The 14,611-nt window shown below is 43.8% G+C and overlaps 1 protein-coding gene across 2 annotated transcripts in view; it reads right to left on the minus strand.

Moving 5' to 3' along the window:
* Nucleotides 1–14,611, minus strand: part of LOC109454140 (bifunctional heparan sulfate N-deacetylase/N-sulfotransferase 3) — a 107,298-nt gene that overhangs the window by 51,729 nt on the left and 40,958 nt on the right. For both annotated transcript variants that reach the window (XM_019744527.2, XM_019744526.2), the window contains exons 3-4: nucleotides 13,017–13,104; nucleotides 6,011–6,165 (exon numbers count right to left, since the gene is read on the minus strand). In XM_019744527.2, coding sequence (XP_019600086.2) covers nucleotides 6,011–6,165; nucleotides 13,017–13,104 — 243 coding nt within the window. The remainder of the gene's footprint in view (nucleotides 1–6,010; nucleotides 6,166–13,016; nucleotides 13,105–14,611) is intronic.

Below are 14,611 nucleotides of genomic sequence, written 5' to 3' on the forward strand. Positions count from 1 at the left end.
GCTGCCTCGTCTTGCCTTTCCTGCAGAAACCAGTGCAGGCTCTGGCTCCCGTTCCCCCTCCCCTCGTGTCCTGACCGACTCTAGTGCTTCCCGGGGACCTGCATACGGTGGTGTGCTCTGTCCCCTTGGGAAGTGTGGGCAGCAGGCTGTCTTTGCGGTATCAGATGTCTGCTGACCTGCTGTCCTCACCCTCCTGAATAATAATAAAACCGACATTGTTAAACAGCAGTGATAAAACCTTTAAATACAGGAGCAGCGTTTATATTTCCATCCAACAGACGCTGAGGTGTCTGTCACCATTCCGTGGACACACTTCTCCAGGTTAGAAGCACTCCATTTGAATTTGCTGGATTCCCTCTTCTGTGACTTACTTTCTGAACACACTGATGCAAATCCCTTCTAAACTGTCAGCTGGACTGATTACATTCAGGGATGACACTCCAAGTATTTACCATGTTTCCCTGAAAATAAGACCTGGTCTTATATTAAGTTTTGCTCCAAAAAACGCATTAGGGCTTATGTTCAGGGGATATCCTCCTGAAAAATCATTTTAGGGCTTATTTTCCGGTGAGGTCTGATTTTCAGGGAAACACAGTACCAGCCAGCATGCCATGCCCCTGATCAGTCAGAGCTGTGCCAGCAGGAGAGCTGGACCCAGATGCTGGAGACCGAGCCAGGCCCCTTGGCAGCGGGGTGCCTGGGAGGTTAGGGACTTCCGGGGGAGGGGCTGGGGTGGCCCCGAGCTGAGCATAGCAGTATCGACACATCTCAGTGTTGGGATAACTGGCACGGCAACACCAGTACGTTTAAGTGGAATATTAGCCCTGAGTCTATATCCCTCAGTCCCTGTGTCACCCTGTCCAAGTTCCTTCTGCTCGTCTTTCTATGAAGTCAAGTACGGATGCACTGCTGGTTGGCATGCTGGGAATAACAGCCGGTGTCTGGCTGCAGCTGTGCCGCTTGGGTCCCTCCCGAAGCGGCTCACCAGCTCAGCCTGGGCTCTCTGCTTGCTGATTTGAACTGTGTCTCTGTTAGGACTACTCGAATTATACTTTGTTTTCAGTGTCGAGAAAATGAGCATCTCATGTGCCCTTTTATAAAGTGCATCACTGAAGCAAAAATGACAGAATTCATTCATCCTCTAAGTGGCACGCAAACTGACTAAAAGATTATCATATGTTCCTCAAGCCAGCAAGTCATTCAATATATTTGAAATTACATTTTGATACTATAATCTTTATTTCCATATTGGAAAAGTGAATATGCTCACTAAACGAAAAAGTTGTATAATTGGCAATAGACATTTCAGCGAATGTAAATTAGCAGGTTCTGCTGAACTTGGAAAAAGCAGGGTGGGGGGTTGGACACTATTTGAAAGAATAATGATAACACAATCAGAAAGTACAATCCTTGGCAAGTTTCAGGTTTGCAGATCAGGTGCACGGTTCCCTGCTGCTAGTTTTCACAGCATTGTTTGCAACAGTGTGAGGTAGCACAGATGCTGGCAGCGAGTTCTGTCATAAAAATCTCTACTGATTATTTTATCATTAACAATTAAACTACCACAATTGGCCAAAATTTAGTTTTTCAATAGAGAGTATATAGGCTGCTGATTTAAAAAATTTTTTTTTGAGGTTTAAAGGCAATATGTTATTTTACTTTTTAAATGGAATTTTGTTCAATTTTTAAAACTGTACAATAGATATTTCAAACTGTGTTGTAGGTCAAAATTAATGTTACAATTGATTGTTGCCTCAGAAATGGTACCTTTCAAAAATATCCCCTGTTGAAGTTTCATTTTAATACCTGAATTAGCCCCTATTAGGTAACTAAAAATATTTTCTAATCCACCTCTAAAGCTGCATTTCTGATGGTTGTATCATCAAGGGCCAGTTTGCTTAAAGGATTTGCTTGCACATCCATAATAAGCAATTAGACGGAGCTTTCAAAGCTAAATGGAAATAGAGTCAGGCTCCTTTGTGGAGCAGAAGAGTCCATATTGTGCCAAAGGATAGCGGATCGGATGAGTTTACTCAACTCTGAAAATAGCACATGTTTGGCTGCAGACAGTGCGGGAGTTTTCCATCTTAGTCTCGGATTCTCCTAGTTGGAAAAGAACTTTAAATGTCCTCTGACTCAGTCACGCATCTGGACACCATCTTCCCCGTGGCCTCTGGTGCTGTTTGAACACCGCACTGCTCACTGGCAGCCCTGCTTCTTTGTGTTCTTTCAGTTCCTTGGCTGGGAACACTCACGTTCATTTGCTAGTTCAGAGCCTGCACGCTGGTGGAGAAGAGCGGGCTGCCTTCCAGTTTAGAGATGCGGAATTAGCATAGACTGACTGTGCTAAGTCATTCCCTTGTTCCATAAAGTGAGTTACTGATAGCTGGGGCGGAATTTCCTCCAGGATAGTTTCCATTGAATTACAGTAGCCTGTGTGTCTATAGGTGACAAATGATATCCAGTCACATGGACTGTTCCTTAGATTCCATTGTCTGTCTCCTTTCCCAACATTTTAGGAACTCTGCCCATCCTGGGAACCTTTGGAATCTCAGGGAACAGTGGCGCTCTGAGGTCCCCTCTGGTTCTCAGTTCCCTCACAGGAGCAGGGTTACCAGGTAGAAGAGCGTCCAGACCTACACCTGTGTGCGTGGGTTTGGGCGCCTAGTGAGGAGCCTCGGGTGGGGGGAGGGGAGGAGTCACGGCTTGTGCGGATTTCTGCTCTTAATTCTACCCCCAGTGAACTTTATCGTCATGAGCATATTGCCGTGTTTCTCTGATTTTCAATTTTCTTCTCTAACGTGTGAGAATAAATATATCTACAACTCAGGGTTGTTGGAAGAATGAAAGGAAATAATACAGAATATATATACAACACTAAAACCCTTGCTCTTTTCCCATCACATATTTAAATTTAGCAGCAAAGCAGCTTTGTAACCCTAATGCCTTAATGGGAAGTGAAAGAATTAACACATACTTAGAAAATGTATGGGATTCCCATGAACTAAATGTCATCCAATACAAAATAAGCTGTTAAACTTGAGTTTTTTCCTCTCACCTGTCACTCTAAACACCTCAGGAGCCTTGGCAAACAGTGGCAGTTTATGATACTGAATATAATGACAACAGAAACAGCAGCTGCCATATCCTGAGTGTTTGCTGTGTTAATCATTGTTCGCAAATGCTCTGTGCGCTTTCGTTGGCCGTGGCTGCGGAGGGACTGGTCCTGCATTCAGTCTTTTCCCAGTCTGTCCTCTCCTGACCCAAAAGTCAGCCAGTCCTGTCATTGACTTGGCATGAGAGATGACATCCAGTCATAGTTCTGAAGACCCTTTCTTTCTCTAATGCCTCAAAGACCACAATTTGGGTGGTCAGCCTGCAGTTAGGAAGGACACTTGTAAGAAATGGCCTCTGCTGGGCACTTGAGTTAGAAAGCTAAGAAGGACCAAATTTCAATTGGGATTATCCTTTCAAGTCATGGTGTGTTTTAGTTGATAATTCTTAAAAAACATGTAAAAACACTCCTGAGCATGCCTGTTCCTACTGTGTGCCTTGCAAGCATTTACATTTGCTTTAAGTGTAAACATAACAGTGGCATGCATCGATTCGTTCATGGACGTCATGGGTGAATACTGTTACTCTAGATAATGTTCTGTTTTCAGGGGAGTAGAGCAGTCAGGGCTGTGTGTTTCCTCTGTCTGTCTTGATAAACTATTGTTTTGAAGGGCACGCAAGCAGCAACAAACACCAAACACAAAACCTCCCTCCTGCCTTCTCAGTTTGTCTTTTCTGGTACCTTCTTCCCTCTCTGTATTTCCTTCTTTCCTAAATCCCTTTCTCTATTTCTGCACAGATTTGAGAAGAAACTGCCCAGTGCTTTCCTTCCCCACATCTTCTCTTGCAGGTTGGCATTGCTAATACCGGCAATCTTAGACTTCCAAGGTGACACTGCATTGAGAGGACTTGTGCTGCTCTCTGTTACACACCGTGGCGATGTTTACCCACTTTTATGTGCTGTTTATTATTCCTGTTTACATTCTGGAGGAGAAATGGTGGCTCTTTGTGTCACAGGAGTTTGCAAATACTGGCAAAACGTTTTCACTGTATCAGCATGGAGGGCACTATTCTTGCTTCCTTGTCCAATTATCAACGCACCGCAAAGGTGCACTTGACATTGTCCATCTATCTGGGGAAGCAGACTGAAGTTCAAAGACAAAAAATAAATAAATAAATAAATAAATAAATAAATAAATAAATAAATAAAATAAAATATAAGGCTCCTGGTGCCACCCATGAAGTATTTGTTCTTCTGTAGCTTCAAGAAAATACCAGCACATTTATAGATTCTGACTTTTTCTTGTATGTGTTTGAGTAAGGTGTGGTGTGGGTCAGCTCCCCGACCAGCGTGGCTTCAGCAGTTTATGTAGAATCCACTCCTGGGTAAATGGGCACCCATCCTGTCCTAAACCCTGCCGAGCTCTCGCGTGGAGTTATCTGGCCAGGCGGCTGGCCAGCAAAGGGAGATGGCGCCTCACTCTGCTTCCCACAGACTTACAACCACGGTGCGTGTCGGTTTAGCGTGGAAGTCTGGTGAGGGTGAGCGCGCTCAGGAATAGCACGTCCTCAGGGGTAGGAACTGTAGTGTCGGAAAGGAACGCACGTGTGGGGAACCTCAACACTGAGCCACTTATACTTCCAGTCAGGCTTTTCTAGCTATGGGTGAGGACAGCAAATCTCTAGTAAAACACTGTCTGTCTGTCTGTCAGGGGAGCCCTAATATTTTCGAGGTTTTCAAAATCGTATCCAAATTAACCAGCGTCATGCATTTTAATTCATTTTGCACACTGGGCTAAGTCTACAGTTAGAAGGATTTGCCTAGAAATATGATCTGATGGTTCTGGATTTATTAACAATATGAATAATCTATGAACATTATAATGTCAGTTTTGGGGATTGCAAATAAGAAAAAAATGCTAGAATGAAAACATACTACACTTAAATTGCTGTTTAAGTGGTGATTTCTGCTGCCTTGACCATTCACACTGTAAGCGCTTATTGAGTTCCTCCGTGAGCTGGGACTGAGACCCAGTGATGCACAGGACACAGCTCCTGTCCCCAAGCGCTCCCTGTGGGGAGGGAGAACCCCTGCCTGCAGTCCGTGCACGCGTGTGCCTGTCAGGATCAGGCACAAAGACACAGATAACACACCGTCTCCCACCAGCACACGCCCCGTCAGCTGGTCACTCACTACATGCCGTCTCCACGGTAAGAAGCACGTTGTCACACATGCTCCACTTATCAGAACCTTTACTGTAAATTTCCCTGTGCCGAGTCTGAATTAGAAACCCTTCAGCAGAAAGCCTAGTATCCGCGCCTGTCAAGCGAATGTTCCATCCCTGTAACATGTCTGCAGTGTCTTTGAGATGTTGTTCTTCCATTCCCATTGCCCCTGCTTGACCCCGTTACCTCACAGCACACTGTGGCCTGCCACCTGCTCCTGTCCCGCGGCCTTGTTTCACCGCAGTTCTTCCTGACACCTACAGCTTGCTCTTATTTCAGAGTCCCTACAATCCTATTTCCACAAGGACCTTTTCTGGCCGTTCCCAAGGACACTCACTTCTCTGGCACTTTGTGTCTGTACAGTTTGGCATTAGGTCTGTTGAGGAACTCTTTATGTGTGTATTTGGCCTCAGGAAGCAGGAAGCTTGTTGGGGACAGGGGCCACCTTTACGAGCTCTGACCATAATGGCGTGGAACTCGGTCTTGTGAGTGTCTCACGCGGGTCCTGTGAAATCTGACCCCTCCAGCATGAAGCGTGGGGATGAGCCCCCAGTACCAACCCAGGCGTCGCCGTCTAGAAGGCTGCAACGGCAGGTCGCTCTAACGATCACACAGAAAAGCTGTGTAAAACAGCTGGTGCCTAAGGCCTCCGGGAGGCTCTCACCGTGAAATGTGCATTTCCGTGTCAGTGGGCACATGTTCAGAGCGACGTGCAAAGTGAGGCACTTACTACGGCAAACTTTTTGTTGAGAGCCATCTGCTCCATCAGCGCCGACTCGTTGTGGAAGAGGTGGGGCTGCATGTGGCTCCACATGTGCGGGAACCACCAGAACTGGGCGGCCGAGCGCAGCAGGAGGTCGTCGCCCGCGTCCTCCTCCTCCGTGCCTGCGGGAGACCATTCAGTTAGTTCCAGTTGCGCCGACTCTGTCTGTCTGTCTGTCCCCCGCCTCTCATCCATCTACCTATCAGTCACGTGCTCCTATGTATGTATTCAGAAGACACTGCTTATAGGATCTCAGGTGCATATGAGACTTTGCACATGAAATGTACCAAAGAAAAACCTGTTCCTCGCGGAACACACAGAGACTGTGACAAGTCTTTTAAACGTTTTAAAACGTGAGGCATGGATTAAAATCACTGTATGATGGAAATACAGAGCCATTCCCAAGGACATTAGAACTCTTGATTTTTAGCATCCTTGTGTAACGCGTCATTTGGACAGAGTGGGGGGGGTGACAAGGAAATATAACCGAGGGACAGGAGTCAGGCGGTGTGTGGTGGAGCCCCAGCAGGACATCATGTCACACACCGTGTGGCACAACAGTCGCAACAAAGGAAGTCTGTAATGTATTCGGGCTACTCCTTAAGTCTGAGAAAAACCTGCTTATTAACAGAGAAAATTAAGGCATAAAAAGGAGAAAACAGGAAATGTAGGAATTGCTAGTGGGAAAATGCGAGAGACCAGAAGGAAAGAAAGGAGGATGGACGGACGTGAGGAAAGAGCTGAGGCGTGTGAAGCCGCAGAGCAGAAGCCCGGCCACAGCGGGTGGCATTGCTGTCCCCATGTCGCTGGTCGTCCCTTTCAAGTTCTCAGACGCAGACTCTCTGTCCGGAAACTGATTTCCCCAAGTGTGGGACCTGCTGTGCTGCCCTGATCACACTCGGGCTCGTTTTATTTCCCACCCTTCGCCGACCTGCAGCTTAGTTGAGTGGGAAAGTCCTCAGTGCTCTGAACTTACTCGAGGGGATAGGAGTCTGGGTTTGAAGTCCCCCAGGCACAGTGTCTTCACTGAAGCAGGACCTGAGAGCAGCATAAGATGCCTTGGCACTGGCCCGGCGTGTCATAGGCGATAATAACAGAGCCACGCTGAAATTTCAACCGCAGCACTGAATCCAACAGGCTCCGGGAACAGAAGTTTCTTCAAACGCTGTCCCCTCTGTGTGGGGAAAATGCCCTCCCACGTCTGCAATAGCAGTTGTGATGTGACTGGTTTTATGATAAGGGCCCTACAGGCAAAGGTGGGAGATGGGCCGCTGCCCGGATCCAGTGTTGTTACCACCCATCTCCCTTTGATTTCCCGAGAGAAGGAAGGAGAGCCCACGGGCAGGAAGAGAACCAAGCCTGTGATTTATCTTTGGGCAGCGAAGGAGGCTTGCTCCAGAGATGAAGGTGTGGAATGCAGCTTACACAGACGCGGTGATGGAGAACGGGTGGAAAACGTTGTCCTTCAAGAGGCAGCCTTCGCTTTCCCTCTCCTAAGCTTGACTATGCTCAGTTGGAGGCACCTGTTTCTTTCTTTACAAAGGGCATCTTTCAGTCCAACCTGTTACGTTTCCCGTATGTTTTCTTCACCATCACACCCTCGTGTTGCTGTCGTACAGGTGAAGCAGTGTAGCCCGTGGAGTCAGAGGTTTTGGTTTACTTGTCGGTTCCCACACATTTGAGTTGAGTGATTACAGGCAGGTCACATAACCCCTTTCATGTTGCTGCTCCTGTCAACAAAAATATGGACACCGGTCCTACGGTCTTCTTTAGGGGAGGGGTGTCTGCATCTTCCTGACACATACTGGGGAATCTTAATGCCTGTTGCCTTTCCTCCTGTGTCCTACTCCTGTTCTCCTGCATCTCTTACATGTCTGCTTGAGGTTTTTTTTTTCCTTCACTAAAACACTGCATGGTGAGTGCTACGCGGCAGAGGGGACATTGTATTTAAAAAGTGACCAAGCTATTATATGAACTAATTGGCCTGACTAATGGGTCACCAATGTCCCGCGTTCTTGTAGAATCTTACAGCTCAGCGAGGCCTTCAAGAGAGGAATGCAGAGGGAGAGGACGATGGAGTCAGGGCTTCAGACTCCGAATGACCCCAATCACGGCAGGGACTTGGGTCCAGCTACCTTTTAGGTGGGAACTCAAGTGGCTCTGGTGATATTATACTTCAATACATGTTTTTTGTCTAACTGGTGACACCTAAGTGCTTTCTTTAATTCATTTTTTGACATAAGGATGATGTCATTTGGTTTTCCTTCAATTAAGCATCTCTACAAGCAAACATCTTTATGCGAGATACTCTCCTCCTGCTTAATAGCGTTCTGCGTGTCCTCAGGACCCCACGTGCTAAGTTACGGTCGGCTCCTTGGTGCAGTTCCCCTTTCCCTGACTGAGAACAGGCCCAAGTGTCCTGGGGCTTCCCAGAAATCACCACTTCGTTCCTGACTGCTGCCTCCCCTGCAGAAAGTGAGCTGAGATTCCCTAGTTTATGGACAGTCACCCCTCCTACTGTTTGTCATTTCTAGGCCCCAAGTCCTCGTAGCTTTCTTCTCATCTCTGCATCCATTTTCCTACTTGGCCTTTACCCAGAGTTTGTTTATCAGGAGTGCACAACAGATCGCAGAGTTCTTTGTTGTCCTTTCCTGAATATCATGGTGAAATCTGCTATGAAAATATTCATACATCTGACTCATGCAGGAATTAGACTAACGTCTTCCCTCTGACAGATTGATGTAAATCCATAGCAGGCATGATCGTGTGCCTTCGTTTTTCCTTCATAACTCTTACTGGGTTTCCCGTAGTCCTACTTTGGGGACGTTTTACATCAGAATGAATTATACTGAGAAAACGTGTCTGTTGCTTATTACTTTAAATGTTATGCTAGAAGGCAGACGAAACACAGCTGCCTGTGGCTGGATTGCCCTGGCCTCTTGCCACACCGTTCTCTTCCCACTCTGTCCACCTTTGTGAGACCCGGAGGAAGAGAGAAGTCCACTTTTACGTGTCTTTTCTTAAGTTGTTGTAACACTGTGCTGACATATCACAACATTTATGCCAATTATTATTTATTTAATTAGGTTTCTATTTGAATTGTATCTTTGGTATTTTATCTGCAGTATTTCCTACTCTGATATTATATGAAAAATGATTATTAATTGAGATTTTATCCTTTTGTCAAGCATTGCATTAAGTGTTTTACAAGCATCGTCTCATTTAATGCTCTCTACGAACCTATAAGGTAAGGGCCACCACTAACTCCATTTTATAGACCAGGAAATTGATCTTTGGAGAGGAGTAATTTGTCCCGAGTCACTGAAAATGCAGAATCTGAATTTAGAGCGCAAATTCTTACCCAGATGAAGCAACTCCAAATTCCTTAACTATCATTCACTGTCCAAATGTGGAGTTTAGGAATCAGATCAGCATGGACAAATTCAATATAACATTGTTCTTCACATTGTTAATTAATTCTACAGTACAATTAGAATTTACAAATACTGCTGGTTCTCAGTGATTTGGGGAAATACACAAGCGTAAAGCACCTATAGATAAGGGGAAGGAACCTTTTGCAGCTTCTCTAATCAAAGACTGCTGATTATACCATAAATATCCATTTTTTTCTACTGCATAACACTTGGGCTCCGATGGACCTAAAGTTAAGACTATTTTTGTTTTACATGTAACTAGCTCTATGGCCCCAGACCCCTCTAAGTTTCTGTGCTCTTACCTAGAAATCAAGGTAACATGCTCTTTAAACCCTAGGATCAATGAAAACTCTGTGAAAAGTGCTTAGCTAAGTACCTGGCACATGGAGTTGCTTACTAGGATTTTCATTTCCTTCGTCTCTGAATTGCTCACAAAATGCACAAACCCTTCAAAAATTAAAATAAGTCAAACAAGATGACACACCCTCCTGAAAGGAATTCTTGCTATTGTAGCAGTGCTGTTTTCCAACTTCCCTTCAAGACTGAATAAGATAGAATTTTTAATAGCAAAAGGAACTACTCATTAAGAAGGAAGACACTATAATTCAATTAAGCTTCACAGTAGCAAATTTTTGAGAGATTCGGAGTATTAAACCTCGTCTGTTCCCACTGCAGAATGAGTTGAGTAGTGCTAGACAACGCCAGCTACAGTTTTGGGGAAGCTCATAGCACGTGCAGATGACAAGCCCCTTTAAGCCTTGATCTTAGCTACTGACCCTGTTCTCCTTTCCTAGTTGAGAGCAGGACAGTCTTACTGTGAGCTGTGGGAAGTGCCCAAGGCAACAGGACAAATCTTTCCGGAACAAAAAGGAAGGAGAGCAGCTGGCTGGAGTCACTCGCCAGCATTTGCTTGGTATAGGGAATTGCCAGGAGTGTTTGCTCGCATTTCTCCTTGTTTGGGAAAGAAACTGTATACCTACTTTTAATATTTAGGCTGATTTCCTTTCACAGTAACACAATGGCCAACTTTTATTCTCTGGCCTTGTTCCATATGAATAGTGAAAAAACAGGTGATTTTCTTTCTGCTCAATCATTGGTTGTTAATTCATTGTTTAAATAGGCACCGTGCTAGTTGCTGGGGTTCAGCCTTCATGGAATGTTCATTTTAGTGAAGGAGGAGAGACAGCAGATAAATAATTTAAAAACAAAGTGCATTAAACACCCACTCATTAGAAAACTCGTAGCAATCTAGGAACAGAAGGAAACTTCCTTAGGCTAACAGAATATCTGTAGAAGAGTCTATTAAAAGAATTCCCCTCGAGAACAGAGACGGGAACAAATCTATGGAAAGATTTATCCCTGAGGTCAGGAGCAAGACGTGAGTGTCACCGTCACCACGTTTATGTGATATTGTACTGGAGACCCAAGCTGGTGTGACAGGCAAGGAAAAGAAGCACATCCATTAGGCTCATAAAGGAAGATATATTTTCACTGTTCAAAAATTACATTATTATATAGGTAGAATATACAAAAAAATCTACAGATAAACTGTAGAAGTAATAAGTCAATGTAGCAAGGTTGCTGGGTGCAGGACAAGATCAATACACAAAATCAAATACATTTTTAAAGACCATCAACAAAGAAATGAAAAATAAAATAAAAGCAAGATGCCATTTACTATTGCAATGACAAGAACAGCAACAAAAAAACCCACCAAGGAATAAAGTTAAATAAAGTTTTATCAAGTATAATTACAGACTTAAATATGCTAAGGGATTGGAAGACTCGATATTTACGATGGCAATTCTCCCCAAATAAATTTATAAATTTAATTCAATCTTAATAAAAATTTTAGGCAGTTTCTTTGTAGCTATCGGTAAGCAGATTCCAAAATTTATATGAAAATGCAAAGGGACAAGAATTGCCAAGACAATCTTGAACAAGATGAACAAACCTGGAGGACTTACACTAGCAGATATTACTATTAATCATAAAGTTACAGCACATAAGACAGTGTGATGGAGACAAATAGATCAAATGAACAGATTGCATGAACAGGAGATTACAGAAAGAGTCTCTTTCTATATATAGTCGTCTAATTTATGACAATGATGACACTGCCATGCCATGGGCAAAGGATGATTCTTTTCAATACCTGGAGCTACTCAGATATCTTTATGGATAAAAAGAAGGTATCTTGATGCCTACCTCACACATACACAAGTCAATTACAGTTGTGTCACAGATTTATAAATTTTAGAAATGCAGGAACATGTTTTCATGATCTCGTGGTATGCAAAGATGTCTTTAAAAAGACACAAAAAGTTGACCAAAAGGAAAATAAAGATACATTTGACTACATTAAAATTTAGTATATTATGTTCACCAAAAAATACTATTAAGAGGGTGAAAAGTCAGCCTACACAATAGGACAAAGTATTTACAACACATACGTATAACTGACAAAGGAGTCATTGAGAATATGTAAAGAATTTCTACAAATCACTAGTAAAAGCAGACAACCCAACAGAAACAAAGCAAAACAAAACAATTATTTCACAAAGCAGGGCTCATGGACAATGAAGGAGGCTCAATTTCACAGCACGTCAGAGAGATGCCCCTTAAAATCATAATATGATAGTTCCCCACGCCCACCAGAAGGGCTGAAACAAGAAGCCAACCATTATCAAGTACTGGTGAGCATGTACAGCAACGGGAAACCTCATACGCTGTTGGGAATGTAAACTGGTACAATCACTTTAAAAAACTATTTGGCATTTTCTACTTACGCTGATCATAAGTACGCTATATAACAAGCAATTCTACTCCTGGCTGATAACCAACAGACAAGAAGACTTAACGTCCTCTGAAGGACGGAAACAAGAATGTCCTTAACGTGACTATTCAAAAAAAGCCAAAGACTGAAAACATCCCAACCATCCACACTAGAAAGAAATGAAATAAAGAAAGTTGGTATATTCAAACAATGGAATACTACAAAGCAATGAAAATGAAAGAATTACCACTCTCCACAATAACATCTGTGAAACCAAAGTAGTGTTGAACAAAACAAGCTGGATAGAGCAAAGTCCGTACTGTATGGTTCGTTTTACATACATCTCAAAGCCCGGCAAACAGATGAATGATGGCAGAAGTCAGGGCAGTGGTTTCCTCTGAGGGAAGCCAGTGACGGTAAGGGCACACGGGGTGGGACCCGGGGAGCGTCCCCTGCGTGCTGGGTCCACATAGTGTACACTTTGTGAAATTTCACTGAGCACTATGTTTATTACTTATGCACTTTCCTAAATGTAAACTGTAGTTCAAGAGAAAAAGGAAGTCATTAGATAATACCATGGTAAATAAACTTGGAACCATCAGTATTTTGTAGGTTAAAAATAATATGCTAAATGGAACTGGAAAGGAGGAAAATAAAGGGAGGGGTAGAGGGGATGTAGGAAGGTGTGAACGGGAAAGGTGTGCAGTTCTAAAGAGAGTGGCCAGAGAGGCCTTATGGGAACAGGTAATGCCCTTTTTCTTACCTGTATGGTAAAATTTCCCTGAAAATCCCAGGTTGAACGTAAAATTTGTGATTTGTGCACGCAAAAGATTCTGAGTCTCAAGCAGGGCCTGAAATACATAATTTGAGAAGTGTTTCAGGTACAGAATGGCATTGAGAAGCTTTAACAGATACAGTATCTTCCTTTTTCATTCAAAGGATAAACCTACTCTTTTATACATCAGAGAATTCAGTGATAAAAAGTGGTTTCTTTACCACTTTGAAAGTAGAGAAATGCTTTTGAGATTACATAAAACACATGCAGATATTTACCCTTTAGCTTGTAATAAATCAGCAAAAAGTGTCAGCTAGAACAAGGAATGAAATGAAAAGTTTATTTTGCACATATCAAAGGAGCTAGTGTCTTGTACATGAGGTATCTCTCTCTTCTGTGACCCCCAGGGCAGAGATCACCCACTGTCTAAGAAGGAGACTCTCTTTAAGTGAAACTATGCAACACACTGAGAGAAACAGGTTATTTCTCAGATATGTCTTTGGTCTTCATAATTCAATACTTTTAGATTTTTAAGTCTTGTCATTTCATTATAAAGCAGATAAACTAACACAAAACCAGACACATAAAGTTATTCTTAATCAGTTTTAGTTTTTATAGCCTACAAAGTATTTAAGATTCTGTGAATATTAAATAGAATTCAATGAAATTCTTTTCCTTCTTTTTTCCTCATCCTTATTTGAATCCCTATTCTTATATTCCTTCTCTCTCTGGTACACACACACACACACACACACACACACACACACACACACACACCATGGTAGCTGGGTGCCCACCTCACCTAGGCAGGAACACTAAAAGGTAGACGTGCAAAGGCTCTGAGTCAATACTTCTCTTACACATAAGGAAGCTGAGGAGAACTGTCCCTTTTCACAGATAAAATCAGTGGAAGGCCCTAGATAAAGGATATACATTACCTGATTCCAGATTAGGTACCCTTTTTGCTCTACCCCACCAAACCCTCCCCCGCTTTCCACAGTGTCTCTGGGCCCACATGGAAGTCTTGTTTTCTTAACAGCATAGCTGAGCCCTGGAAACCTTGCCCCGCCGTGTCCTACGTCTCAGCCTTTTGGGGGTAAAGAGACACACAGGTTTTCATTCAGAGACCATCCCAAGATGGCATGCCTTATCTGTCAAGGCAAGTCATTCTCTCTGTGGTACAAAAGCTGAGGTAGAGGACATCTGAGTCTCAAATTTAAATTCATGTAACCAACGGTCAGTTTTTGAAATTTCAGTATCTACGTCTTACGTCTAAATCACTTCTCCGTTGACACAAACAACCTGTTCTGTGTGCACAACTGAATGATGTAATAACACATGGGGTCTGAGGACACTCAAAGATGGAAGACAGGCCTGAGCTCACCATAGAAGCAACAGGGGGAGCAGATGGCCGTGCCACTGGAGACAGTTAGGCTCTGTCCTCACAGTGACTGGGCACGGCTGGGCAGGGGAAGGGCGTCTGGCCAGCGGGACAGTGGGAAGGCGAGGGGCGGGGCTCGGAGGGGGCACACGGGCCCCTGGTGTGTGGGGGGCAGATGCTGCCTGCCTGTGAGGGGGACCTT

Source organism: Rhinolophus sinicus, linkage group LG07, assembly GCF_036562045.2.
Source record: "Rhinolophus sinicus isolate RSC01 linkage group LG07, ASM3656204v1, whole genome shotgun sequence".
Taxonomy (NCBI): Eukaryota; Metazoa; Chordata; class Mammalia; order Chiroptera; family Rhinolophidae; genus Rhinolophus; species Rhinolophus sinicus.